The following is a 27,683-nucleotide window of genomic DNA, read 5'->3' on the forward strand; positions in this document are numbered from 1 at the left end:
TCTTTTTTTTCTCCACACTGTAGCCTGCTTTTCTGCTGTACTCGCATCCCCTAAAGATCTAACATTTTTCTTTGTTTCTCTATTTATTTTTAATGATGGATCTCCCAAAGGGGAATCATTTGGACCCATTTTGACAGCACATGCCACTAAAGGCCTTATGTAAAATGAGCAAAATAAAACTAAGCACTTGTGCCCCTGCCTTTTCCTCCTTTATCCCTCAAACCAACCCTAACCTCCTGCTTGTCTTCCTTATCCCTTGCTCCCTCTTTGTCCTGTTAACAGCGTTGGTAGCGTGTGCCCTGCCTTTTGGCTTTTTTTCAGTTTGGTTGGCGTTTTTGTTGTCCCTTTAGGGTTATTTCTGAGTCCTTATGTCAGAGTGCTTTTGGGGTTCTGGAGACCTCTGAAGATCTTCCATTGGACCACCGGTGTAGTCTGAACTCAGGGTTTCGCTCTGAGGTTTTGCTGAATGTTGTGTTTAAGAATTTATGATGACAGTTTGGTAACCGTAGAGTTGAGTTACGTTCCATCCAACGCTTTGGGCATATGAGCTGGTGCCTGGTGATATGCATCACCTGACCCGTGCACCCCACCCTTTAGCACGAGGACAGGCCAGGGTCAGGCCATTAATGATCTTCACACCACACACTACTGTGTGTCAAGAAGTCCTTAGAATACACACACACACAAAGTAAATAATATCATGTAAACACGAACACAAACACACTGCAGTACTGTGTGTCAAGAGGTCCTTAGTACACACACACACACACACACACACACCCTGCACACAAAGTAAGTAGTATCACATAATCACATAAACACAAACATACTGCACTACTATGTGTTAAGAAGACATTAGCGTGTGCGCACACACACGCACACGGTAAATAATATCTGAACATTCTGTGAGGTTTTCCGCCATTGGACATCTATATCAAGGATTTAACAAGCTGCTTTGAATTGAAATCCATTTAAAAAATAAATAAATAAATAAAGGGTATACAAATGAAGTTTAATCGATGTGATGTTCACTTTTAAAGCAATGGTCAGAGATCCTATCTCATCTAATTACTGCTCCGTGGGATAAAAGGCACAGTCGTGTTTGCCGTACCCTTTCTCACGACTCCGTGAGGTGAGTCATGTTCCAGAGTTCTGAGATGGGGGGGGGGGGGATATGTTTTGTTTGAAATGCAGATTATTCTCCTCTGTTTCCGTGCCAGTCCAGCTGTCAATAGCCTACATGCCCTACGTAAAGCCACCCCTCTTCTCCTTTCACCTTGTTATGCAAGCCATTACACCAAGAGACGGTTGCATGTGCTACCCTGTGCGGCAGTTAGAAGGACATCTCATCAGCTTAAATCCCTCTGGCAACAAACATCTTGTTATCTAAGATTGAACTGCCCCCGGATCTGTTTTGTGGACACTCTGTCTCATTGAGGATCATTTGTAGGACATTGAACTGCTGTTAGATGTTTTAGACAGGAGAGTCTGGAGTTGTCTCTTGAGGAACATAGACAAGCTCTCTTCTCAGTGCACTGTGTCTAACATGACATGTTGCCATAACCTTAGACCAAATCAGAGCCACTGAACAACGACTGTGTGCTCTGAGCTCTCTTGAATACTGACAGCACCATCTCTAATTTTCTTGTGTCATCTCAACTGCAGTGTCCTCAAGCCCATTCTGCAGGCCCTGAACTCAACCGGTCAACTCCACGCCTATTCTGTATCTACAGCCTCACTGACTCGAATCTCCCTGTTTTTTTTTTTTTTGTTTGTTTTGTTTTTTTTGCTCAGTTACTTCCTCAACTGCCCTCATTAGTTTGTGTGTCTCCACAGGGCAGCTGTCATGCTAAAACACATCATTTTAGAAAGTGATGTGGACAACTTGCCTCTGACAGACCATTTCCTCTGTATTTATATTCTTGTGTATTCATATTTTTAAATGTGTGATATAATTTTACTTCTTTAACTTTGGTAATTTTACGGTTGTATTGAGGCTTCAAAGGCGTGTTCTGGCTCCCCCCCCCCCCCCCCCCCCCCCCCCCCCCCCCCCCTCCTAGCGACTGGCTGACATGGTGTGACCTTTCACCTGCGAGTTGCAATGTGGGTCACTCTTCGTGCTTGTTTATCTCACTGTCATCTGATTGAGAGGCTCTCTGAGACGCTTGACTGTTTCTATGAATGTGGCATAGAAGCAGCTTTAAAACTTTGATTCCGGCCTGAAGCTGCTCAAACCGCTGACTACAGTTTTTTTATGGCCCACACTTCCCTAATGAAGCCAATAAAAAAAAAAAAAAAAATCTTTTTTTGCTTCAACAACTTCGATATTCCATTGTTCTCCTGTGCGGCTTACTGGATTTGGAGTCTGGGTCTTTAAATGTCTCTTCATTCTATGTGTCCCAAAGCAATTCTCTAGTGACTCGTTAAGATACAAAAACCATCGATTGAGAAAGCTTTCTTCTTTCCAATACGATGTGGGTGGACAGAGAAAAGCTAGCAAGTCTCTGTGTGTGAGAGCAAATGTTCTGTTAGCATGACTTTTCGCATTGCCGATCGTTAAAGGAATAACTGAGAACTCGAGCAGTTTCACCTGACCTCTATTGCCCCGTTGTGTTTGGTATTTGATTTGAAAGATGTCGCAGTGGCAGAGGGCAGATAAACGGTGGTTTGCAGACTGCAACTGCTGCTTCAGATGACAGATTATTAAAGTGCGTGATTGTAATTGTGCCTCGATGCTTAATTTGAACTGACTGCTTATGTTGCACAGATCTGCTCTGAATATATGTTTATGGACAGACCGTCATGGTGTTTTTTCTTTTTTTTTAATTATTGAACAATAAAGCTGTTGATTAATTGCATAGAACCCTCTGCACTACTCATTCAGTCTTCTACTCAGTCTGCAACACAGCAAAGCGGTGCCCAGAACAGTCACTGAGTCTCTTAACATTGTCAGCGTTTGTGTCTGTGCTTGTGTCTATTTTCATGTACTATCTGGCATTTGAAAGTGTGTTTTAGAGGTGCCTCGTGTTTCCTTTTTGTTTTTTTTTTCCACTGCATTTGAGTTGTTAAGCGGTAAGCGACGTGACTCTTGTTCTTTCCACTGAGGCTGTCAATAGGGTTCCCTTAACCTGAGCAGATGAATCTTGTCAAGTAACTTGGGTATGTACTCTGTTACAGTTAGGACAAATATATGATCCTCCTTCTGCAGTAATCTTTGTAACACTACCACCCTCCAGTTAGTTGGAGGATAGAGTATCGTCAGCATTATTTTAGAGTGTGAGGACACTGAGTTTCCAAGAGGGATTTGAACAGCTCAGTAGATTTTGGCTGAAGCAGAAGTTGAACTCTTAATAAAAAAGTGAGAAGCTGCTGGTGTTGTGGCACTGGAGAGTGGAGTTTGCAGCTCTGTGTTGTAATGAATTTGGAAAACAAGGCCCATGTGACGGAGAAACATCTTCTCTACCAGAGCCCATCTTATCTGAACCATTAGATAATCGTGATCCTACGGTGCTTGCATAACCGCCTTGCGCTGTAACATCATGGTTATCATGATTTATGAAAGCTAATTCAGAACATTCAGAAAGAGCAGACTGAAAGGGGCAGAGGACAGAGTGTACCTCGTTTTAATAAACTCTGGAATAAATGTAATACGTTCTATTTATCCTGAGGTCAAACTATTTTTAGATTTCTTTTAAATTCCATATGCTTGGGTTATCTTAAGGCTTATGGCAACAGCAAAGCCATAAGTGGAACATCAGATGCTTTTGCAGGGAAGTGGACACATGGGAATGAATTTAACATGACAGTTGCTATGTGCCTTCAACAGCCTGATCTGAACTGCATACTGTGTATCTCCACTGCCATGGATTGGTACGTGTACGTGCATGCGCTTGTGTGTGTGTGTGTGTGTGTGTGTGTGTGATGAAACAACCCGTATCAGTTCCTCTGCAAATGAAGTGCCTCAGGCTACGACGTAGCACTGAGCTCCTGTGTGTCGACTGACAGCTGTCTGCATCTGTGAAAAGGCCACCCACCCGCGTCCATCACCTTCACGGCAACCCAAACCCAACAGATAACGGGCCAGGTAGATGTCCTCTGTCTAGTGTGGCAGGAGACTTTAATTAGACTTCCAGCTATAGTGTGGCGAGGCTTTACAGGGAAAGCCTGGATTCCTGAATGCACCCAATTTGTCCTGTACCCTAAACCTTCATTGTTAGTGTTTGCCCAGGAGGAGGAAAAGGGGGAGGGGGGGGGGGGGGGGGATGGTTCACATTCAGAAGTTCAGAATAGTTGCAGCTTCTCCCTTTTAAAGTGTCCCAAGAATTTTTGTGGTCGGGTGCCATTTTCCCGACGCTGAGTAAGTGTGACTGTCTTAGCTTGACAGCACTCCACTCATCATGCTGTGTGTCACTGTCATTTCTTCCTCTCTCTCTCGCTCTCTCTCATTTGCCCACTCTCATGCCGAAAATAAGCTACTTGGTGTGGTAATTTCTCTGATTTTCTGTACATAGCTTGTTTCCCTGTGTGATTAGGCAAGTATTCAAATTTAGGTCTCTATTCAGACTATGGGAATGTTGAGATGTAGGCTAACTTCTTGCCGTGAGGTCAGGTTACCTCATAGTTTGAGCCTAATTTTCACTTGGGAAAATCAATTAGAGAACCCAGATTTTGATGGATATGAAATCCAGAAGGACTTGTGGATTTCCAGGAGCAGATCTGAGTAGCCCTGGGCTATGCCATTGATCTTACAGTGTGATGGATGGCTCGGTGGATAGACAAAGACCGGAATGTCACGTTCTTGTATTGATCTGCTGCTATTGCGCTGTATCTGTTAATGACACGTTATGATTGGATAGACGCACAGAGACCCAGGGCTGCAAAATTACAGCTTGACAATCGTTTGCTGCCAAGCAACAGTTCCTCCACTCAGGTCAGAGTATAACAACTCCTTAGATAACCTTCCTCACAGATGGCCAAGCTCTGGTCCCCTGGCTTGTGTGTCAGGACTGGTGTGAATTACATGCTGATACTCAATATGAGTAGTCTAGGTACCTGGGTTCTCGTGGGAGGCCTCTCTTCTATTGTCTCTCAGGCTCCCGAATCCCTGAGGCGTGTCGTATCGGGGCATCGCATTTCTGCCACACGATGTGTCTCCGTGTGCCTCCCTTTACAATCGCGGTCTGCTGCTCACAGCTGTGGCGCGCGCGTGTATGTTTGCGCACGCCAGCGTGTATATGCACCAGCACCAAGAAGTCACGCGCACACACACACACACACACACACGCGCGCGCGCGCACACACACCCCACCGCCGCCTAACTTGCATCACAACCGTGCCCGTGACCCTGCTGTTTGATCCTGAGAGATGCCGACACAGACAAAACCAACTCCCCCATTTGACAAGGCCAGCGTTGCCCGGGGTGCCGTCCAGGCGGTTGGATCGGTGGGTGAGGGTGAGCGAGTGTGGCGTGCATGCTGCCCACGTCCCCTCCTCTTCCCCTTGACTAGACCCAGCGTTTTGGCCTCTCCCTCCAAACGAGAGGAGGACGCTGAAGGAGGCAGAGCCGAGGACTCAAGAGTCTGCCTTCAGACGGTCAGAAAGGCGATCTCGTTTTTCTCGCATTATACTGCCTCTTTCCCACTTTGTTTCTATTTAAGTCCGCGAGAGCAAAAGGTCACGTTGTTAAAATTAGGAGCGACTGCTGGCTCGTCCGTCAGACGGAGGAACCTTCCTCGACGGACTCGCGCACAGCTGATTTTCTGCTGCTCTGCATCACTTTTAATTATCTCTTAAATAGACGGTAGGCAGATTTGCGTTAGATGGGGCTTCATTATTTTATTAACTCTAACGCGTGCCATCGAAATCTCTCAGCTCTTTAACCGGTCCTGTAGTGACTCGAATTACCATGAAATTTGCTCTGCCAGAATCATTATTTTTAGCCAAGTTGCTCCGTGTAGGATCTGTCCTGAACGGATTTATTGTCCAGTTAATTGCTCGCTCGTATCTTTTTCCCGCCTCAGACCAAATCACGATGTTCCCAGCGGTAATTGGTTATTTTTGACATATTATGGAGGGAAAATGACTGTCTCTTACAGGTGAATAAAGTCTTTAGTGCAAGTGAAAAGGTGAGAGAATTGACATAAATTGGAGGCAATTGTTCGGTTACCCTGCACCCCAGCGTCGGACTGAGACTGGGACAGAGTGACTTGCAGTTACTAATATCAATGTGACAGTGCTGCTGAAGTCTGCTCATGCCTCTACTGGCTCTGACACACATTCAGATAAAGTTTCATAATTAATATTTTACTCACTAAATCTGCCCACAGTGCACTCCCCCTGCCACTGTCAGTCTTGGTATTCAGAGAAAATTACCCTCAGATACATCAGCCCCAAGTGGCAGTACAGTGAGCATGGTCTCGGTCTCTCTTTCCCTCTCTCTCTCTCTCTCTCTCTCTCTCTATCACTGTCTCTCTCTCTCCACCCTCCACCCTTCTCACTGCACATTCTCTGTCCCTCCTACTCGTACAGTGTGCTCTACCACTAAGTGCGCTCTCTCTCTCTTTCTCTCTCTCGCCTCCCTTTTTGTCTCTCGCGCGCAATCTGCACATGTAAGTGTTATCCTTGCTGAGCAAGAAGAGACACGGAGTTGCGCTCTCTGATTGATTGACACTCAAACGCACATGCTCACCAGGAGGTGGTGGAAAAAGACATCTACTCCAGCAGATATTTCTTTTTTTGTTGGTTTGGTTTTTTTTATTTATTTGTTTTGTTTACTTTTTTAAAGGGTGTATCAACACTAAGCATTGCATCAGCTGGGGTAAGTGTTGCTTACAGTGCTGAGCTCAGATTAACAAGAAATTGCGAGCACTAAATCTGCCTGTCAGACTGGAACAGGACTGAGACCTACATGTCTGTGCTTTGGACTGAAAAGTGGAGGAACCGACGGAACCTGACTGAGGACAATTAGGAAAGAAGCCGCCTCTCTGTGGACGGTCTTTTGAATATGGTTTGATGAGATTATGTTTGCCTGAGAGCTCTGCTCTGTACTGACAAACACAGCTATGTTGTAACGGAGCCCTAAACCAAACTCACTGACAAGTGAGACGATGAAACGGCAAGCAACAGAGGTGCTGTAGGCAGCTTTATTCATGTGCTAGTCCTGCTGAACAAGAAAGATACGGATCACTGTGCGCTGTCTCTCTCTCTCTCTCTCTCTCTCTCTCTCTCTCTCTCTCTCTCTCTCTCTCTCGCTCTCCCTCTCTCTCTCACTCAGTCTCTGTCTTGCTCTCTCTCTCGCTCTCCCTCTCCCTCTCTCTCTCTCTCTTTCTCTCTCTCTCCCGTTTTCTCTCCACCGATACTGCTGGTCTCTGAACCTTTCAGTGTGACCTGAGATCGCAGGCGGTGCACAGTCCAGACTAAGGCAGCGAAACAGCGGGGCGGCCCCTTTTTTTCAAATTCATCCACAGAGAGCGCCGTCCCTTTCTTTGCTTCTTGGTCTCTACAGCAAAGCCTGTCAGAGCAGCGTGACTTTTCTTCTTTTTTTTTTTTTTTTCTCCTTACGAGGCTGAAAAACCTTAAGCTGGGATGCAGGTGTCGTTCGTGTGCACGGACCACCGGTCAATGAGCCGCAGTACGGATGACCGGCTCAACCGGCAGAACACCAACAGCCCAAACACTGGCACACGCAGCAAGTTCAGGGCAGTGGCCATGGTGGCGCGAAGCCTGGGCCAGCTGTCCGTCCAGAGCGTGCCCTCCTCCAGCGACCAGAGCATGAGGACTGGCATGAAGTATAGGTAGGAAAACGTATTCTGATCCCCGTAGGTTTAGGAAACCAGCTCTGTTTTCTCTTCAGTGCAAACAAAAGCATGCCACCTGAGATGCTGCGGTTTTAAATGCATGTCGGATGAACTGAATCGCCGTTGGTCCAAACCTCAACCAAAACACTATGTATGGGTCGTGTAGGGCACTCTTGATCTTACACTTTCAATAAATCACCTGGTTCTGTCTTAGGGTTCTGCGGAACCTGGGTTTTGGGTTGTTCATAAAATGAGCCTGAAGGAAGCAGTTAAAAATCCTTTTTTTTTTAATGACATTCTGATTCAACTTGTTATCTGAATAGCTGTGCAATCTTGAAAGATATGATTGCACACAATTTTTTTTTTATCTCCAGGTAATAAAATTACAGATTTTCAGTGAGGGATGTCAAGTGAGCGTCTGTCGTAAGGTTCACAATCATGAAAACAGAAGTTATTTTTGTCATTCTTGGATTCATTCATGTCCTTGTTATTCACATAACCTGTGTACCAAATCAGCTTGTCAATGTGATTACCCTTTAATCTGAGAAACCATTACAGCATTAAGAGTGTGAGTTTAATGTGACTGTGTTCCTTAATCACTTTAACGTAATTGTCCCGTGGCAATCCATATTAATATGCTTCCATCAGAGTCTCTCTCCAAAACCCCAGGAGAATACCTCAGCATGGGTTCTACTTTTTATATCCTGTTTCCTCAGGACCCTCATCCTTGAGTGTTTTCAGCAGTGATTTGGTTAGGTGCACTGTTTCTGTCAAGCATCTGCGAGAAGTATCTAATTTAGTGTTCGCTGCAAGCTTTTGCTGTAGAAACTTGTTTTTTTTGTTTTTTGCTTGGTATTCAGCAAACGCCCCCCCCCCCCCCCCCCCCCCCCCCACCCAACTTCATGTAATCTTTGTGAGCTCTGCATTTGATTTGGGTCCGGTTACTCAATTCAGAGGAGCAATATACATTTCCACTGCATAATTCAGGTGAATGGGTATCCATGTTAAAACAATAGAGAATCGTGTTTTTTTTTTTGTTTTGTTTTGTTTTTTTTTGCTTTTGTTTTTTTTTTTTGTCATTTTCTGAAATTTTGTATTTGGCATTTTAGCTTATATAAAAGCCAACTTATCATCTTTAGGTTCCAGGTTTCCTGATACACAAACCAGAACCAAAGCAGTTCAGAGAGATAGTGCAGTGCTGCTGAGCTGCATTCACATATGTGAATGGCATTGCCTGTTTGTTTGTTTGTTTGTTTGTTTGTTTGTTTTTTTCATCTCCAAATGTAAACCTTGGCTGTTGTAGAGTTTCTTAGAGCCTCCAGTGTCATTTGGTCATGTTTGTGATGAAACGGTCGATATCTGTTTTTCAACCTTCACGTAACCTTTTTGTTTAGTTGGGTTTCAGGGTCGCTGAACGCTTTGCGCTGCCTTTGCGCTCTGCGTTTGGATCCTTCTGGCATGAGAGAGACCCATATTGACTGCAGCGTGGCCATCTGATCGGCTGCCAGGGGCTGTGTAAAGGGATGGCCACAGAGGAGCCAGGCTTTGAGATAATGTGACATAATGATGCCAAAGGAACGAGCTCATGTCAGTCTAGCTTCATACTGGAAGCCTGAATCTCTGTAATCTTTTACATGCCGTAGCTTTTCATGCACTCTCATAGAGTATGTGGTGTGTTTATGGTGCACGTATATGCACGCACAGGGTTGTGTGTATGTGTGTGTGTGTGTGTATGTGTGTGTGTGTGTGTGTGTGTGTGTGTGTGTGTATGGTACGCTTTGTCCCAGAGGGGGAAGAAGCCGGGATCTACTGCTCTCTTGTCATTGTGAATCTCCCTGACATGACTCCTCAAATAAACACTTGCCAGCACTGCAGAGTACAGAACTGGGCCAGTGCTCTCCAACTTTCACGCTTAATCTCAGCACAGGAACCAAGAACACTGCCATGTTACCATACATGGACATAGATGTTCGGATTTAACTTTCTTCTTTTCAGAAGTCCAAAGGAGCACTCTTGTTTTGTAGTACCTTGTAGTGTTCCTTCACATGTTACCTGGTTGTAAAAGAGATTTTAGTTTTAGTTTGCTAACTTCAGTTTTTCAACAGCTCCTGCTTGAGCTGATAGGTGTCACCAGACAAAAGATATTTGTTTTTTGTGGGAGTGGGTGTGGGTGTGTGTGTGATTCTGCAGTCCCCCAGAGATGTAATGCCTTCTAATGAATACTGCGGGGTAATTCCATCCTCATGGGTTTTCTTGCAGTAGTGCTGGGAAATGGTGTCCATCACCCAATTTTCACTTTGTTGTAAATTGCCTCAGTCAGTGCCTGTTCAAATTTCCTTCTCCTTAGCTAAATTGAAGCTGACAATGCTATTGTTGTTGTATAGAGGGGTCATTCAAAAAGCCAATACCAACTTCACCCCACCCCATGCACCTTAATTTAGCCACAGCTATATCGTATGAGTCTTTTCCTCAGGTGTCGGAGGCTAGGCTTCAGAGCAGCGTGTCTGGAGGTGGAAACGTTGACTTACCACAGACTGCATAACATGACTTTATCATTTACAGCACTGTGAAACTCAGTGGACCTCCTTGGCAGCGTGACTGAATGAGTTTGGTCAGGCCTGAATTAATGATGCAAGCAAAACGGCTTACGATTATGTAAAGCAGTCTTTCCCTGGGAGAAGCTCCATATCAGCCAGGCAGGGCAGGTGGAGAGTCAATCCCACTAGAGCCCTGCTTTCATATTTTCACTTCTCTCCTCTGCAGGTTTACCTTTTCCTCTGCAGTGGCTTTACTGCTTTACATGGACTGGTTCCAAACAGTGCAACCACTACACTGTTGGTTCTATGTCAAGATGTTTTTTGACCGTTGGAAACCTCTCGGCAGCTGGTCTTCTCCAGCGGTAGCTTTAAATTAGTCATTAGTGCTGAGCAGGGGTTTTTTTTGGTTTGCTTGTTTGTTTCGTTGCACCGTTTTTGAATTTACCTTCACAAGCTGCATCCGCGGAGCCTCTTGAAAAGATGCAGAGCTTCCATCTCTGCTTTGTTTGTTTGCAGAAATTCTGTTTCTCCCACCACAGATGTTGATGATACTGCTTTTTAAAGTTGTGGTTATGCACTACATGAGAGCACAATGACGTGACGAAGAGCAGATGGTGTGTAAATTGCATGGTTGTGTGACTCGAGCTGTTTCACAGTTAGACTGTCTTCTTCACTCACGCCCATCACCCATTCACATGGCCTCTTAGGTTTTTTTGCTTCAGGTGCCGGTTTTTTGATCATTCTGTTATTGCTTATAAAACACATCAGTCTCTATAACTAAAAGTTTTACCCCCTGACAGTTTTTAGCGTAGTCAAATACATTGCTCACCTTACTCAGTAGAAGGCACGCTGAAGAGCGGTATGTTCCCTTTGCTGACAGACTATCGCTATGATTTCTTAGAGCTCCACTGCATTTCTAGGAACTTGTGATAATCCTTTTTTGTTGGGGGGAAAAAGATGAGGTGCTTCTGCACTTTCAGTGTCCGAGTGTGGGTGTGAGGATGTTTTACAGCACTTGTGAAGCTCACTGAGCCAGCTCTCTATACAGCATCACTCCCACATGAAATATGGCCTCATAAATGCCCATTAAGAGGCAATACTGTAGAGGCAAATGGCTCAGGACAGAGCATGGACTACACGGTCACATTTTAAGCTAATGCTTTCACTCTTTAAACTGCTCTTCTGTTACCCATAATACAACTGATGCTCAAAAACGGTATTTTTTAACAGCGAGCATGTCTTCATGTTTCCCTTGGGGTGCGTATGTGTGCGCGTGTGTGTGCGCGTGTGTGTGCGCGTGTGTGTGTGTGTGCGTGTGTGTGTAATCCCCAGCTCTGATGAGAACATTTTTTCTTGGATGGAGAACTGACAACTGCAGAGTATTCTGTGCTCTGCTGATAGGGTTTAATTAAAGCATGTGTGTATGTGGTTTAGTAGCATTTAGATTGTCTTTAGCTGAAATTTAGGCTTCCATTTGTCTTTTTCAAACCACTCTGAAAGATTCATTAATCCAGTAGCTTTCTGCCTGGAATAGACACGAAGCCTTATTTACCTCCCATCTAATTTATTCTGAATTAAAATTGAACTTGTTTACAAATACTAAGTGTTTGCACTGTGAACAGAAATTAGACCTGTCTGCGAAGCCACATGTCAAATGATGTAAAGCAAAAATATTTGATGTGCTGAAGAAATGAGTACCACTACATTCAGAGAAAAGAGGATAGAGTGGCAAAAATATTGGTGTGTGTGTGTGTGTGTGTGTGTGTGTGTGTGTGTGTGTGTGTGTGTGTGTGTGTGTGCGTGTGCATATATATGTATAGGACTCTGTGTGTGCATTATAGATTATTGATATTAATATTGATTTTTGTTGTGCAGAGCCTGGATGTGCACAAAAGAATGGTGATAAAAAATCTTGTTTCAGTCCTGTGGTATTTATCATTACTAAATCATTTCAGTTATCATTTTGGATTTTGCCTGTTTGATATTGTGTGTCAGCCATGCCAAAGATGGGTCAAGTATCTGAAGACTGCCCTATATATACACAACAATATTATGCAGTGCTTTGGAATAACCAATACAAAATCAAAATTCCCATCTTGACTGACACAAATGCTGATTACCGAGAATATGAACTCTGATGAGTTACTTGATTGAATTAATATTCTACTTGTATTGAACCATACAAGAATATTTCACTGAGCGAAATGAAGCAATGACAGTAATTTCAGCCGCTGAGAATGTAAAGAAATTGAATCTGGGAAGACTTTTATGTCTGTTGAGGCTGGGGGGGAGGGGGCTTTTGAAATGGCTGACACATTTGGAGAGACGCCACAGATACGAGCCGTCTCCTCTTAACGTCTCTTTGCTGGCATATTTATTTCAGCTCCAGTAGCTGAAGTGCAGAGCACTCTTTCAGCAGTTTCACATGCACTGGTCAGCTGTGAGGATCAGGTTCCTCTCAGACAGGGGCTGATCAGCTACCTTCTACATCTCTGAAAGTGGACACTCTATACCTCAGTCACAGGCCTGTCGCTCTGATGTTGTCTGGACAAACATTTAAAATATTTAGCCCACTTTTGCTGTCAGACATATGTCCTACACTCTTTGGGGCTGCCAGAAAATATGAACCAATGAGTCCGAGTACTTGTGCTGATATGATATGAGCCATACAAGGACAGCATTCTTCCTCACCGTGTGTTAATGTTCATAGAGAAGATGTGGGTTTGAAATGAAGATCCTCCCTCAGACCAGCTGAAGCTGCTCTCGCTCTGTCTCTCTCTCTCTCTCTCTCTCTCTCTCTCTCTCCCTCTCAGGTAGAGCGTGCTGCTTTTAGAGAGGGTGTAGGTGTTGTGTGCACAGGCTCAATGGATATTATATAAACACAAATTTTGGAGCACGAAACCACACGAGGCAGCACTTGAGTAGTGTGTGTGCGTGTGTGTTTGTATGTGTTTTTGCATGTCAACAGTGTATATTTATAGACGGTCAGATTCCTTTCCCCAGCTTTGAGAACAAAAGCTCAGTTGTCATCCTCACAAACTTGCCTGAACCTGGGCAATCTGGTATCTCTTTAATTCCCCATCAAGAATCATCTCCAGCTAATCAGCTATGTCAGGTCTTTTAGGGCCCCCATACGCTGGTACAGGAACTCTAACCTTTGTAGAACAAACTGACTCTCCGCTGACCTGGTCCTGAACTCTCAAACAACCTGTGTATGCTCTTAAACCTGTGCGCTGAGTGACGTACAAGAAACTCTACACTTGATGAACTGCGCTCGTTCGGTGTCTCGGAAATGATTTGTCTGCTCTCTTTTATTGAGTTATTTTTCCAGGAGGAGCAATGCCAAAGTATAAAAGACTACTATATACCTCAACTGTCTGGCTTCTGGCACACCATATCAGTATAAATAGCTCTTCAAGTTGATTTTTATTGTCCATTTCTGTTTGAATGGAGATGGTCTTCCTCTCTATGGGCCTCTGAAATTTAGAGCTTGCTGAAGCAGAAGATGGCAATGGTCAAATTGCTCATGGGCAGTAACTCTTTCTTTCTTTTTTTTTTTTTTTTCACTGCTCTTGTGAATTGAGAACGAAGTCCAGGAGCCCACAGAGCTGTACTGTCGCTAGCCAGACTCCTGTGTTCCCACAGAATTGTCTAAAAAAGCTTTCACTTCGGTATTAAACAGGGTAAAAGACGCCAGTGACCTTATCGTTCTTCTTGGCATGCATTTTGGATTGGTGTGAACCCAATCCCCGCGGCGCACCTGGTCCCTGCTGTGAGCAAGCCAGGGTCGCTGTCCGTCATGCAGTATTCAGCGCCGTCCTGTGAAATATTCAAGAAGACACAGCGCTGACAAAGAGAGGCAGTAACCACAAGAATACAGACATGTTCTGGAGCTTTATTTACCCAAGAACACGCCGTGGTAACTCTCGGTTGTCCACACTCGCCAACATCCGTGCAGTGAGAAAGAGAACAATGGGCTGATTGTGAAGTTACTGTAAAGCTGCTTCGGCTTTCACCTGCGCTCATTGCTGTAGTCAGCAACTGAGCTAAGCATAGCTTGGCTAATCTGGACTAATCATGTTAAAGATAACGTGTTTGATTTTTGTCCAAACCCCCCCTCAAATATGCGATCTGCGCTTGCCCAATTTCTCCATCTACGCTTGGATTCACCGTATGTTGCTGTACATAGGAACAGGGAAGTAAATCTTCACACTGTGTTCTGTCTGCTGGAAGAATCGTTAACAGCCCAGGAATTTAGCTGGAACATACTGTTTGTTTCCCTCTAATTGGTAATTGCTAAGCATTAGTAAGTGTTGGAGCTTTAATGTGACAAGAACTGTTGAAGCCCCCAGGCTAACCGTTTTGTGTTATCTGAATTTTAGCCAGGGAGTAATCTGTTACTTAAATTGGCTTTAAAATATGTGTGTCTATGAATGATATGGTAGCTGCTTGGTGTAAAGGTGGAATTTTAAAGCAGTGTGAGAGAGAGACAGACACTCTCTCTCTCTCTCTCTCTCTCTCTCTCTCTCTCTCTCTCTCTCTCTCTGTTTTTATCAAGTCTAGTTCTCTTATTTCTGTCTGTGTTTACGAGTAGAATACCGCTACTGGTGTCAGCGGAAATCTATCCTCCAAACAGCATTCCATTCATATTGGTTGTGCTTTCAGTAACTTCTCATGGCTTCATATATCTCAAAGCTATTTGTTTTCTATTTTCCAACATTAGCTGTGATAATGTTGCCCTGAAGCTCGCTTCAGACAAACTAATTTTAAAAAGTCATTAATTGTCGCTCGGTAACCGTCGTTTGATGTGACAGGAGCCAGTTGCGCTCTCTCTGTGTGTTTTCCCCCACCTTTGTGACGGCGGCGGATTTGAGCAGATGCTCTTATCTGCTTCCACGCAAGAGCATGTGGCCTGGCTGATAATTTACCGGCAGTTATTAACTTCATCAGTCAATCAGATTCCCCAGAGTACGGGGATTATCCCAATGGCAAACACAGCGCTGGCTTAAACCCTCGCTGGGTCTGTGGCAGTATGGTTTATGATCAGGACAGGCTTTATACCAGAGTTCATTAAGAGCGTTTATGAGAATCTCCCAAGAATTTATGTTACTGAAGCAGATTGCTGTGATTTAGTCATTTTCAGATGCACTCTTATCTGTTTATCTTCTTGGATGTTCTCTTAGTTATAGGGTTACTCCCCATTTCATCTTTTGTCTGTTTCTGTTCAAAGTGCTGCTCAGCAGAACATCAAATGAAAGGACTTTTGTGCCTTATAACCCACAGAAATGTGTGGATTCAGTCATGCTTTTACAGGACTCCCACATACTCATAATCCCTCATGCCCACCCACATACATACACATGCACACACACAGACAGCTTGTTATATCATCTATAATCCTTCATACACATGTCATTATCCATGTACTTCATGAATCTGTGAAGCCACACACACACACGCGCGCGCGTACACGCACACACATGCAGGCACATGCGCAAACAGTGAGGAGAGTTCAAGATTTGGGATCCGTGCATTTTTAATTTCTGTACTTTTGAGATTAGTAAACGACTCGGCCGCTTTCTATTTAAAATCTCCTTCATCGTTGCACCTGAAACGTGAAAACCGATTCAAAACGTTACGCTTGACACTGTGTGTCTTTATTTAGCAGGGCAAACAATGCTGCTTGACTCAGTATTAAAGCCTTGTTTCATTTGATTTGATTTTTGGATTTTGGTTTGCTCCATTTTCTTTCTCTTTGGTCCTAAACTCTTTGATAGAGTTTTTTCGTACACACACTTTAAATGTAAAGAGTTTGCCCTGAAAACCGAACCAAAACATTGTGTGTAAAACCCAAAGCTTTTCCCCTCTCTGTGCCTGGAGATCCACTAGAGCAGATGTCACAGAAGCCCAAATTGGAAGCTCTCTCCCTGGACTATGCGGTTGCGCCAGGGTGGATAAAACTTCCCTGGCCTCTGGCCCTCTCAGCCCCATAGCTTCAGCATGGATAAGCTATACTCTGGCCTTTATCTTCCAGCCCTGCAGGTCTGAAGTCAGAAGGCCATCCGTTGTCATCAGTAAACACACCATCACACAGAGTCTAACCCCCTTCTGGACCTCTCTGCAGGCTGTCTTCCTGCTTGCTTTCCCCTTGGTGACTCTTCATTCTGAGAGGCTGCCTGTTGGGCAGTACAAAGCCTGTACTGAACCCTCGTAGACACTGCTACATCTGCTCCCTTTCCACAATGACTCCACGAGTGTGCCAATTTACAGACTGTGGGGACAGACAGGAACATGAAACTGGCTTAGCCTAAGGTTGAGAGACTTATGTTTCTAACATGAAATGAGCTTCAGTGAGGTGTGGTGTCGTTGAAGTCCAGTCGAAAGGACTGAATCTATACTAGCTAAGACACTTTGAATGATTTCTGTTTATTGTTTTCTCCACAGAAACCTTGGGAAGTCTGGATTAAGGGTGTCCTGTCTAGGATTGGGTAAGTGTAAGAAAGCCTTTGAAGAACCATAGAGACCTTAGAGGACAGGAGAGAGGGCATTCAGTGGGAGGCGATGGAAACCAGGGGAGTGTTCTTCCTGAGAAAAACGAGTAGTCACCTATCGCTCTGAAATATTTTTTTGCCAGTTTTTATCTGTTCCCTTCCTCAAAGTGGTGTGCATAATCTTCAGCTTTAACTTTGTGAGAGTCAGTCATTTGATTCTCATCATCACAGCATTAGTTATTATTTAAACCTCAGGGTCCTGTGCAGGCTATCCTCTGACCGTTTCTTCCCTGCTGTGCTTTACAGGAACATGGGTGACGTTTGGTGGCCAGATCACAGATGAGGTAAGAGTCACTGAAGAAAAGCGAGAGGTTGAATGCTATTGCTGATGATATACGGAGGCAATTTTAGACCTAACCTCGGTCCACAAATCTGTTTTAAAGAAACCCTAGAATCTTTTCCCAGCTCTGCACTCACCACAGCAATGAAACAGACTTGCTTTTACCTTAGTGGTAACAGCAAACAATAGATTTGCCTTTACGTGCTAAACGGGCTAGACGTGCTAAAGTACACAGCACAGTGTGCAGTCTAATGGAACATGCTGAAATACCTTAAATACTGAGAACCCCCTCCACCACCTCTCCGCTCCTCTCCTCTCCTCTCCTCTCTCCTGCTCTCCCCTAACAGATGGCGGAGCAGCTGATGACTCTGGCGTACGAGAATGGGATCAATCTGTTTGACACGGCCGAGGTCTATGCCGCGGGAAAGTAAGCGTTCCAGGATGCGACATCTTATCAGCTCACATACCGCAGACCTGATCATTCAGAATGAAGCCACATTGCACATTTAGCTAAACATATGTCACTGGTCTTGGCCAGACTTGCTGGTTAAATAATCAAAGTGTTTCTAAGAAATGAAAGGGGTGAACCTTACAGCCGATTACTTGTGCTGGTGTGTACCTGCTCTTCCTCCTCCTCTTAGACTTGGGGGTTGGTGATTTTGATTTATACGTCAGGGTTCTTCATATTGCATGGACCATTAGTAATTTTCCTTGACAATAATAACCCTCATGTAGCTATGAGCTGAGAGGAACATTAGAAGACCATAGTGTAAAGTTGTTACCTTGTTTAAGAGTGTGTGTGTGTGTGTGTTGGAGTCTGGAACAAGGACACACAATTAAAATGCCTTGGATGAAGGACTAGGTCAGGCCAGGGCTTGTAAAGCAATACGTATGTGCACAAGTGCTGTGCATTCCAAGCCAGAGCAGGTTATTGTCCCTGTGGCCTTGACCAAAGAACTGGCACCGCTTTGGACGTGATGAAGATTACTGTACAGATGTGTGTTAGCGCAGATACGAGGTCAAAAGGCCATTCTGAATGGAGGATCCAAATATAATGACGCGTATACAAATGCTAAAACGTTGTGACAGCTTGAAGCGGCATTGGCTGAGCAGTCACAGTAGGTTTAGGCAATATGGTCAAGACATAGCAACATGACCTCCTTGAAATATCCCTACATTTTAGTGGGGATTTATGAGGCCTTTGTTGTGAGCGGGATGAACCTCAGTAATCCAATGGATTATCCTTCCTCAACAATAGCCACACATGCCAAGCCTTAAGTCATTAGTGCTCCTCAGAGAGGGTGTTTGTGCCCATACTTTCACACTGGTGGTATTTTCAGAGCATCTATCACCACTTTTGTAGAATACAAGAAAGTCAATAAAAATGGAACACATAAATAAGACCCAATGCAGCACATTTGAAGTTTTAACTGATGATACACATTTCTGATTTGACACTGCTCATTTGTTTAAAAAAAAAAAAAAAAAAAAAGAAAAAGAAAGGGAAGAAAGAAAAAAAAATGTGCTTTTGCTCCTGTTTGGGTTATGTGGATTAAAGGATGTAGCTCTTAGTTTTTGGCGGGCACTGACCTCACAGATACTGCTTAATGAAATGTTGTACTTAGAAATATGTAACATGACAGTAACACGTCCACAGAGCTGCAATGTTCTGACTAGTGCTGCAGTGTCGAACAACTGACTGTTGAATGTTCTGGCACATTCTGTTGCATCAGGCAGGGGCGAGGAAGCCCAACTCGGCAGAAGCAAGCCGATTTTGAATGCTTATCCTCCCTTATGAGGAGAATCGCTTGTTGTTTGATGGTTTGTTTATAGTTTGCAAATGAAATATGTGAGGAGGACAATTTGCCATGCTGTCTGCTTGATTGTGGTGATGGGAATCTGCAGATGTTGATTCTGTCTTGGATGATGGAGATAGGGGTATGATATTCTGTTCAGTGTGCCATGGCTTGCATTGTAGTTCAACTTACTGTGCCCATCATTGGAGCTCAGGCCATGGTTATGCGTGGCAGTTTCCAGGTTGAGAGTAGCCAGACTTATGGGCAGATAAACTGATAACCAACACAGCCCGCCTCTCAGTGCCAAAGCTTTCGTTTTTTTTCCTTTTTTCTTTCTTTTCTTTTTTTCCCTTTTTTTTTTTTTTCTTTTTAAATTTGAGTTCCAAAAACATGGATGTGGAAAAACACACACACGCACGCACACCATGCCGTGGTGTGTAAACACACATTCATCCATTTCCAGCTCCTCTCTCTCTCTCTCTCTCTCTCTCTCTCACTCTCTCGTTCTCTCTCTCCCTCGCTCTCATTTTCTCCGTCCTGCTTGCAAGCAAACAAAAACACAGGCTGCTCCACCCACACGCGAGTCTGTCTCTCTCTTGGCCGCATGCACACTCATAGATATTCACAGTGAATATTTGGAATCGTGATCACGGAAAGGAAAGGACACGTCTTGTTCAGCAGTGCTTCTTTTCAAGTGAAAATGATGATCCTGATTTAACGTGAAAACTTTCATAAAGTTCTTTAAGCATCAGGGTTTTTTCGTATTGACGTTAATTAAATTTTCCTCTAAAAGGATATGCTGACGACTTTTATTTTCTTAAGCGAGGTTAATTGGGGAGAATTCTTGAGTTGCGTTCATGGGGAAAGAGTTGACTTCATCCTTAGGGCAGAGGAAAAAACAAAGTTAATAATTTGCGGTTTGTCCACACAGTCCACTGCCTTCACTCCTCTCCACTCAAAATCTCAATCTTCACAAATGAAAGAGAGACGGAGGAGGAGGGAGAGGTGTGGGAGTATAGAAAAAGTGATAGAATTTGTGTCAGAATTATTTGGAAAGCGCAAGTGCAACAGCCTCTGGGCTGTCTGAGGTTTGTATCTCGGTACACGAGCTCATTTTCTTTGACATGTGGGGAGCCTGAAACCATCACATTCACAGTTAGAATCACGGGCCTAATCATGTTCACTCTGGGCTTATTATTAGTGCTTTGTGCCCTGTTCATGTCTGCCATACAAGTCATCACTCTCTCCCAAGTACACCTCATGCTGCCTGGACAGATATGATGAGAGGTATTTGTGGTAAAACCCAAAAGTGCTTTAAATTTGTCCTTACAACTTTCATGCCATTTTTTTATGTGCTCTCACTCCCCCTCTCTCATGCCCCCTGTTGGGCTGTGGGGGATTTGTATTGATTTTTAGATGCTTAAAAAAAAAAAAAAAAAAAAAGAAAAGATTTGGTTTCAGTGTGTGATAAAGATCTTCTTTGTGTTCCAGGGCGGAGGTGGTGCTGGGGAACATCATAAAGAAGAAAGGATGGAGGTACTCTCACAAAATAGGGCAGTTTTAATTTCCGCCTAGGCGCAGTTCCCTCAGTTCCAGATAAGGGTGCCAGGGCACTGGTGTTGCTGTGTAAAGTAGTCAGGCAAACAGATGAAAGATTAATGCAAAGCCATAGCAGTGCCCCTGTCCCTGTACATGGCCCCTGAATAATGGAGCAGGTACATGTCTGTGGCACTTGGTTTGTTACTGATGGGCTCTCCACATCTACCTTAACCATTCTTTTCTTCAGTTTTGTTTCAGGAGTGTTGTATTCCCTAAGAACCTGAACACTGAACACTGAGTTTAGCTCTGTGTGTGTCTGTGTGTGTGTCTGTGTGTGTGTGCGTGCGTGTGTGTGTGTGTGTGTGTGTGCGCGCCTAAGTTAGGGCCTTAAAATGTACATTGCTGAGCCCGATCACCTACAGGCCTTGTTGCTTAGTCATCCTGCCAGTCAGAGTGCATCAGTATCAGGGCATGCAATCCTCACCCACAGAGAGCAAGAGTCAACCTCAGCCCCCTTTCTCTGTGTTTGTGTGTGTGTGTGTGTGTGTCTTTGGAGGCACCAACAAACTATTGCTTTGTTTGTTTTGGAAGTGTCAGCTATAATTAACATTTTCCAGAGCCTTCATGCTAATGTTTGACGTTTCCTGCATTTTAGCAATTTCTGTATGGCAACTTTGTGAAGATTTTCTGGTTCATTTTCATTTTTTCTCATCTTTTGTAGGCGTTCCAGTTTAGTGATCACCACTAAAATCTTCTGGGGTGGAAAGTACGTACATCTTATGCATTTTTAAAACTGTACTGTTTGTAATGACGCTTGAACAAAAATCTGCATGAAAACCTATTTACTCACCAAACTATCTGGAGCACAAAATAATGAAATTAATTTTGAATATGAATTGTCATCAAGTGTTTGTGCTAATATCTAGCAGATGTTGTTAGTAACTCCTAATTTCATCACAGAGGGGAAAAAAACCTGTTTTACTCCCTATGCCAGGAGGGGTGACGTTGATTAGCAGCTAGGCTATGAATGTTACAGTAAACATGCCCAGAATTACTTTGTCGAGGAGGCCTTTTCATTATTGTGTAGACAATGAAACCGTTTTTCAATTACACTTCTAGGGCGGAGACTGAGAGAGGATTATCGAGAAAACACATCATAGAAGGTACGCCCCGCTGAATCGGAAACGTGACATCAACGCGTGAGATAATAACATTATATTTGCTGAGGTTGCATGTTACACAGCCATCATATTGACTGGTAGCCTCGGCCCGTGAGGCGTGGGCCCTGTCTCTGAGATTGAATCACCGCAGGGTTTAATGAGTTTAGCTGATTCTACACAAGTATACGACTCTATATTGTCTGAACAGTTTAATGTCAGTGTGCCAGCTGAATTAAGTCGCGTCTGACATGGCTGTAGGGTTCTGTGAATGTGGGACTTGGTATAGAGGTTGGCCTTTGTATTCTGATCTGATATTAGTTTTCTTTTTTTTCTTTTTTTTTCCTTTTTCTTTTGTATAATGGTTGAGGTTAGCAGTTGGTTGGGGGGGAACTTCTTCTAGATGGATGTAAAAGGGTAACTTCAGCCAGAAGCGTGTAGCCGATGACCGTTAAGATTAAATGCATATTTAATGAATCTCTTCTGTAGGTTTAAAGGCGTCCCTGGAGAGGTTGCAGTTAGAATATGTAGATGTGGTGTTTGCCAACAGACCGGACCCTAACACACCGATGGAAGGTTAGTTTCCACCACTCTTACCATCTCAAATTTTCCTTCTTCCACTTTTCCTTCTCCTGCTCTCCTTTCTCTCTCATTCATCTCTGTTCGCCTGTTCCCACGACCTGCTTCTCCCTGGATATGTTTACTTGAAGGTCAGACTTCTTAATTTGAGCACAGCTGCACAACAGTTATGATTTTCTAGAGTGGGAAAAAACGTTATGAATTGTAGGGTAGTGTAAAAAAAAAAAAAAATCCACGCTCTGCTATTGGCCTCCAAAGCTTTGCTGAGGTCTGGGGGACCCCTAATAGCCAAGCTTCAATTTAGTTTTCTCAACACATGTCTTTTTCGCATATGTGGCCTTTATAGAGCCTCGTTCTTTATCTATTTATTTCTCCATCTGCCCTTTGAAAAGATCATGTAGTTCACACAGAATCAGAAAACCTAAGACCTGCAGGGCAAGGACCATCTGCTGCCTCCTCTCTCTCTTCATCCCTTCAGGACAGAGGAGTGAGAATGGCGGTGTAGCATACACGTGCTCTTTTTCCTCCCCTCTGTCTTTTTGCTTTCCTTTCTTTCTGCCTCCATCCGCTTTATCTTTCCTCTTCTGGCGTATCAGCGGTCACTTTCAGCAAAGGTCAGCATTAGCCAAGCAGGTGGAAATTACACTCCACTTACCCATTCTCTGCACCACAGTACTGCTGCTAATGTTTAGTAGCACAGACAACGTTTGATTTCTGTTATGTAGGCATTGGTTATAGCAGTTAAGGCTCATGTTGACTCTGGGCAGGGCAGGTTTCTTGGTTGTCTCATGTTTATGGATTGTATTGTGAAGACATTTTAGTGTAATCTGTGAAAGACCTCATCATGGTTGCACATGCTGTGTTCAACCTTACATCCATTCCTTTGTTTCACTCATTCTTTTTTTACCCTCCATCATGCCTCCTTTGTACCGTCAGACTTTCAACTCTCTTACCTGTGCTTTTGTGTTTGGTCATTGTGGAAACGGCGTGTTTTGATTTGCAGAAACGGTGCGAGCGATGACTCACGTGATCAATCAGGGAATGGCCATGTACTGGGGTACTTCTCGCTGGAGCCCCATGGAGATAATGGTGAGTGCCTCTCTCTCTCTCTCTCTCTCTCCCTCTCCTTTTCTCTCTTCCTCTCCTTTTCTCTTTCTCTCTCTCTCTGTCTCTCCCTTTCTCTCTCTCTCTTTTTCTCTCTCTCTTTTTCTTTCTCTGTTATTCCAACTATTCTCTCCACATTGGTCATAGAAAACTATTGAAGCATTCAGTACCAGTGACAGTCCAATTGGTCCTCACTGGCACTCTATTTGCTAAGACAGTAAAGCTCTCAGTGGAACAGATTGACTTCTGTCTGTCCTTCTGATCTTGCAGGAGGCGTACTCTGTTGCCCGGCAGTTCAACCAGATCCCTCCCATATGCGAACAGGCTGAGTATCACATGTTCCAGAGAGAGAAAGTAGAGGTACAGCTCCCAGAGCTCTTCCATAAGATTGGTGAGTACCACTCCCCGTTGGCCAGGATGACTGTCCGTCAATCTGTTGGGCAGTGTTTCAGTCAGTTCCAGCATGTTTTTCAGCACAGTTCGTCTTAACCCAGAGCATTGCTTGTGTCCTCAGGTGTTGGGGCGATGACATGGTCCCCATTGGCCTGTGGGATAATCTCAGGGAAATACGACAGCGGGGTTCCCCCATACTCCCGTGCCTCTTTGAAGGTACTTCCTTCCTGTCAGTGTGTCTTCTGGTTTTCTTTTTGTGGTACATCCTCTCGACCATCTGTTCACTCGCTCTCAGTGCTCCGTGTCTGTGATGCTATCTGTACTAATGGATGCTGTCTGTGTCTTCCAGGTTCTAGCCTGTGATGTTTTCCCCTGATCGTTTCTTTTGTGTGTGTGTGTGTGTGTGTGTGTAATGAACTTCTTTGTGAAGGCATGCACCTCTAGACAACCTCTGCCACATGTTGTGTTATGTGTTTGTGGTAATTCTTGACTGTTAGTGTATTTGGAGTTTGTAAGAGTTGAAAGGTAGCAGTTTCTGTCCTCTTTTCATGTCCCCTTCTCTCTCAACGGACAAGTTTCTATCCCCTCTTCCCTCGCCATCTCTCCTCTCTCTCTCTCTCTTTTTTTCTATCTCTCTTCCTCTCTCTTTCTCTTTTTCTTTCTCTCTCTCTCTCTCTCTCTCTCTCTCATATACACACTGTCACACATGCCTAGAACAATGTGGTGCAGTGGCATGCAGCGTTGTGTGTAGCTGTTGGTTCCTCTGTTCTTTTCTTTGGAGACTAATCTCTCCCCTCATCCTCCTGCTCCATCGGTGTAGTCTTTCACTTTTTCTTCTCTGACCTATGAATGACCTGGATGTTATATAAGAAATATGAGAAATGAACTGAGCTGCTCTAGTGATCTAAGCACTGATGGGTTATATGTTTGTGTACCAGACCTATGACTGTTTAGATCAACAGAGCAGTTAGATCCCTTCCCACTGTTAATCTTTAACGATGTTTTGACCATCCGGGTAATGGGATCTTTTATCCTGTCCCGGCACACACACGCAGACGTTCTGTAGGGTCCGAGACAATGTAAACAATTGGCAAATGATAAATAGCCTTTTTTGATGTTTGAGAAGTCCAAGAAAATTTCATTGTATCAATGTTAAACTACAAAAATCCCCCTCCTCAACATTAAAGCTGTAACTTTAATTAGTATGTATCTGTGATATGCAGTTATTTGTGTTTGTGTGTGTGTGTATGGTTTATTAACCTTAAAGTTTAATGAGCAGAAATAAAAGCCTTGTGGCTTTGTTTCTGAATGTTGAAACTTAAGGGATAACAGAGTCACATGTTTAAAAACAGGCCCTTGCTCACACAGGTGCTGCTCAGAGTGTGTGTGTGTGTGTGTCTAAGTGTGTGTGTGTGTGTGTGTGTGTGTGTGTGTGTGTGTGTGTGTGTGTGTGTGTGTGTGTGCATGCACCGCTGTGGACAGGGGCCTCGTTTTTGAGCAGGTGTGCTGTGTTGTTGACAGGGCTACCAGTGGTTGAAGGACAAGATCTTGAGCGAGGAAGGCCGGCGTCAGCAGGCGAAGTTGAAAGAGCTGCAGGCAATCGCGGAGCGGCTGGGCTGCACTTTGCCACAGCTTGCCATCGGTACGCGCCGAAACTCACTGCCGCTCTCTCTCTTTCTGTCTGTCTGTCCGTCCGTCTGCACCTCGCTCGCCCCTCCAGGCGCGAGGGGCTGTCTATCTGTATGTTCGTATGTCTTAGTCCTGATACAGAGACAACTGGACACAGAAAACATTAGTCACTTGTTTGTTCGGGGCCGGAGTGACCGAGAGTAGCGTTGTGCCTCAGAGGGTGGAAGCGTGCATCTTTTATCGCCTCGTGCTGTTTATTAAAGCGGGCGCGTACGTAGTTGGAAAGGGAAATGATGAAAAAAGAGAGCTAAAGGTGAGAAATGCGCTTGTCAGATGATGGCATCTCTGTTTGGTCCATAGCCATGGTTTTATAATCTGATCTAACAACCCGGGGCTGGAAATTGGATGCTTTCTCTTAATGCAGTCTGCTTTTGTCTGTACCCCCCCCCCCCCCCCCCCCCCCCCATAAAAGCCAGTTATTTTCTGACTCAGCTACACTTTTATATATATGAGTGTGTGTGTGTGAGGTTAGACCGGGAAGCGGTTTGAGAGAAAGCACCCTTGTTTTGGGGTTTTTTGTCCCCCCATATCAGCACTAAAATCTCATCTCCGTAATAAATTTGCGGCGCGTCTTTGACGGCCGTCCGCTATTGATTCATTGGCCGAGAGCAGGCTGAGAATATTTCTGTTGACAGGCGCTCAGTCTCCAGAGCGCTGTAACGGAGCAGAGAGGGTCCGAATCTCAGCATAAATCCAGCACTGTCCACCCTCTCTCTGTCATTTTCACTGCACCTTTCTCATTTGGCCCTGTAACGCGGCGGCATAGATTATGTTTCACGCTCCATTAAGGAACCGCCTGTCCCTCCAATCACAATAAATCCCTCTGTCCCTCTTGTCCGCCCTCAGTGAGTTATGGCTGGTAAATAGCATTCGCACCCGTTCATGCGAACAGCGACATAGTTTCAAAAAGACCTGGGTCGTATTTACTGCTAACTACCTAACCTTATGCGTGACATTAGAGAAGTTGATGAATAGCTTGGAATTTTCTAAACAGGCAGATGTTATAGGAGCCGTAGCACCGCAGATGATTTCACTGAAACAGTAGACAGTAGAAGAGGATATTTCTGTGTACCCTGAAGGCTCATTTTCTTTGACAGCTTTAATGCAGCTCTGTGCATAGGGTCTCCCTGCAGTATTATTTAGCCTGTGAATGGAAGCTAAGCGCTTTACGTTTAGACACTCTTAACAGGCTTAACTAACGCATACGTTCCTAGATATTGAAATATGTCGCATATATTTAAATTTAGAAGACATGATCTCAAAATCTCAAACGTTCTGAAAGTTTATGCTGTTTACTGTCTTCCAAAAGCTAGCCAAAAGACAGAAAGAAATGGATAGAGATGAAAAAGCGTACAGTGTAACTGGGGCACAAACACACACACAGGCTGGACGTGCTCTACATGCCATGGCAGTGGCACAAATGGTTTTGGCAATGGTCACATTCAGCTCCCACGCACGCGGAGGTAGGAGCCTCAGACCCTTCTGTGTAGTCTTCCTGTGTTCACAGCTTGCCTGTTGGATACACCATCTTGAATAAACTACAGCAATCAGCAAGTTCCCATGCATCCAAATGGCCATCTCATATCAATAGAGTTATATGCTAAATTGGGTCTGTCATCCATGAGCAGTAGACTTCGTTTTTAAGGTTTGAGTGACATTGTCAGTGATTGTTGGCTGAAAAGGTTGTAGTGTTCTGTAACACTGAGAAGTGTTCTGGAAAGAGAAGACTTTGCTGTCTTGTATTAACTTTAAATGTTCCAGTTTTGGGAGCCATGGAAACGGTGAGCACTGTGAAAAAGATTTTTTTTTTTTAAATGTCGAGATGTTTTTATGTATATGTGGGTGGTTGAGGGAGCGCTGCTTTAATTCTGGAGCGCTTGCTATGATTTTTTTTTTTTTTTTTTTTTTGATGATTTTTTTTTTTAAATACATTTTTTTTTAAAATGTGTTTTTGTTTTATGCTGTTTTGTATGGGGAGGAAGGGGTTATAATGTGGTTTTTTTTGGGGGGGGGGGGTGGCTAATGTGTGTTTTGTGTGTTGGTTTGTGCTGCGTTGGGTTTGGGTGTCATTGTTCTGTGCTGGTCTCCTGCAGCGTGGTGCCTAAGAAATGAGGGAGTCAGCTCTGTCCTCTTAGGAGCCTCTAACACTGACCAGCTCATGGAGAATATAGGAGCTATACAGGTAAGGCAGAGAGAGAGAGCATGGGGGAGGGGTGGTTTCCCTGTGTATTTTATCCATTTATCTTTTTTTTTTTTTACTCC

General features: G+C 44.1%; 1 protein-coding gene across 5 annotated transcripts in view; it reads left to right on the forward strand.

Annotated features, from left to right (window-relative positions):
* Positions 1-27,683, forward strand: part of kcnab2a (potassium voltage-gated channel subfamily A regulatory beta subunit 2a) — a 40,646-nt gene that overhangs the window by 12,556 nt on the left and 407 nt on the right. For 3 of the 5 annotated variants that reach the window (XM_030776425.1, XM_030776426.1, XM_030776422.1), the window contains 12 exons: positions 16,778-16,821; positions 17,131-17,168; positions 17,512-17,591; positions 20,452-20,496; positions 21,221-21,265; positions 21,619-21,662; positions 22,146-22,232; positions 23,239-23,324; positions 23,610-23,730; positions 23,854-23,948; positions 25,254-25,374; positions 27,515-27,603. In XM_030776425.1, the coding sequence (XP_030632285.1) occupies positions 16,778-16,821; positions 17,131-17,168; positions 17,512-17,591; positions 20,452-20,496; positions 21,221-21,265; positions 21,619-21,662; positions 22,146-22,232; positions 23,239-23,324; positions 23,610-23,730; positions 23,854-23,948; positions 25,254-25,374; positions 27,515-27,603 (895 nt within the window). Of the gene's footprint in view, positions 1-7,584; positions 7,794-16,777; positions 16,822-17,130; positions 17,169-17,511; positions 17,592-20,451; positions 20,497-21,220; positions 21,266-21,618; positions 21,663-22,145; positions 22,233-23,238; positions 23,325-23,609; positions 23,731-23,853; positions 23,949-25,253; positions 25,375-27,514; positions 27,604-27,683 lie in introns of those variants that run through there. The other 2 variants (XM_030776423.1, XM_030776424.1) reach the window with 2 other exon arrangements.

The sequence above is a fragment of the Chanos chanos genome, chromosome 6, assembly GCF_902362185.1.
Source record: "Chanos chanos chromosome 6, fChaCha1.1, whole genome shotgun sequence".
Taxonomy (NCBI): domain Eukaryota; kingdom Metazoa; phylum Chordata; class Actinopteri; order Gonorynchiformes; family Chanidae; genus Chanos; species Chanos chanos.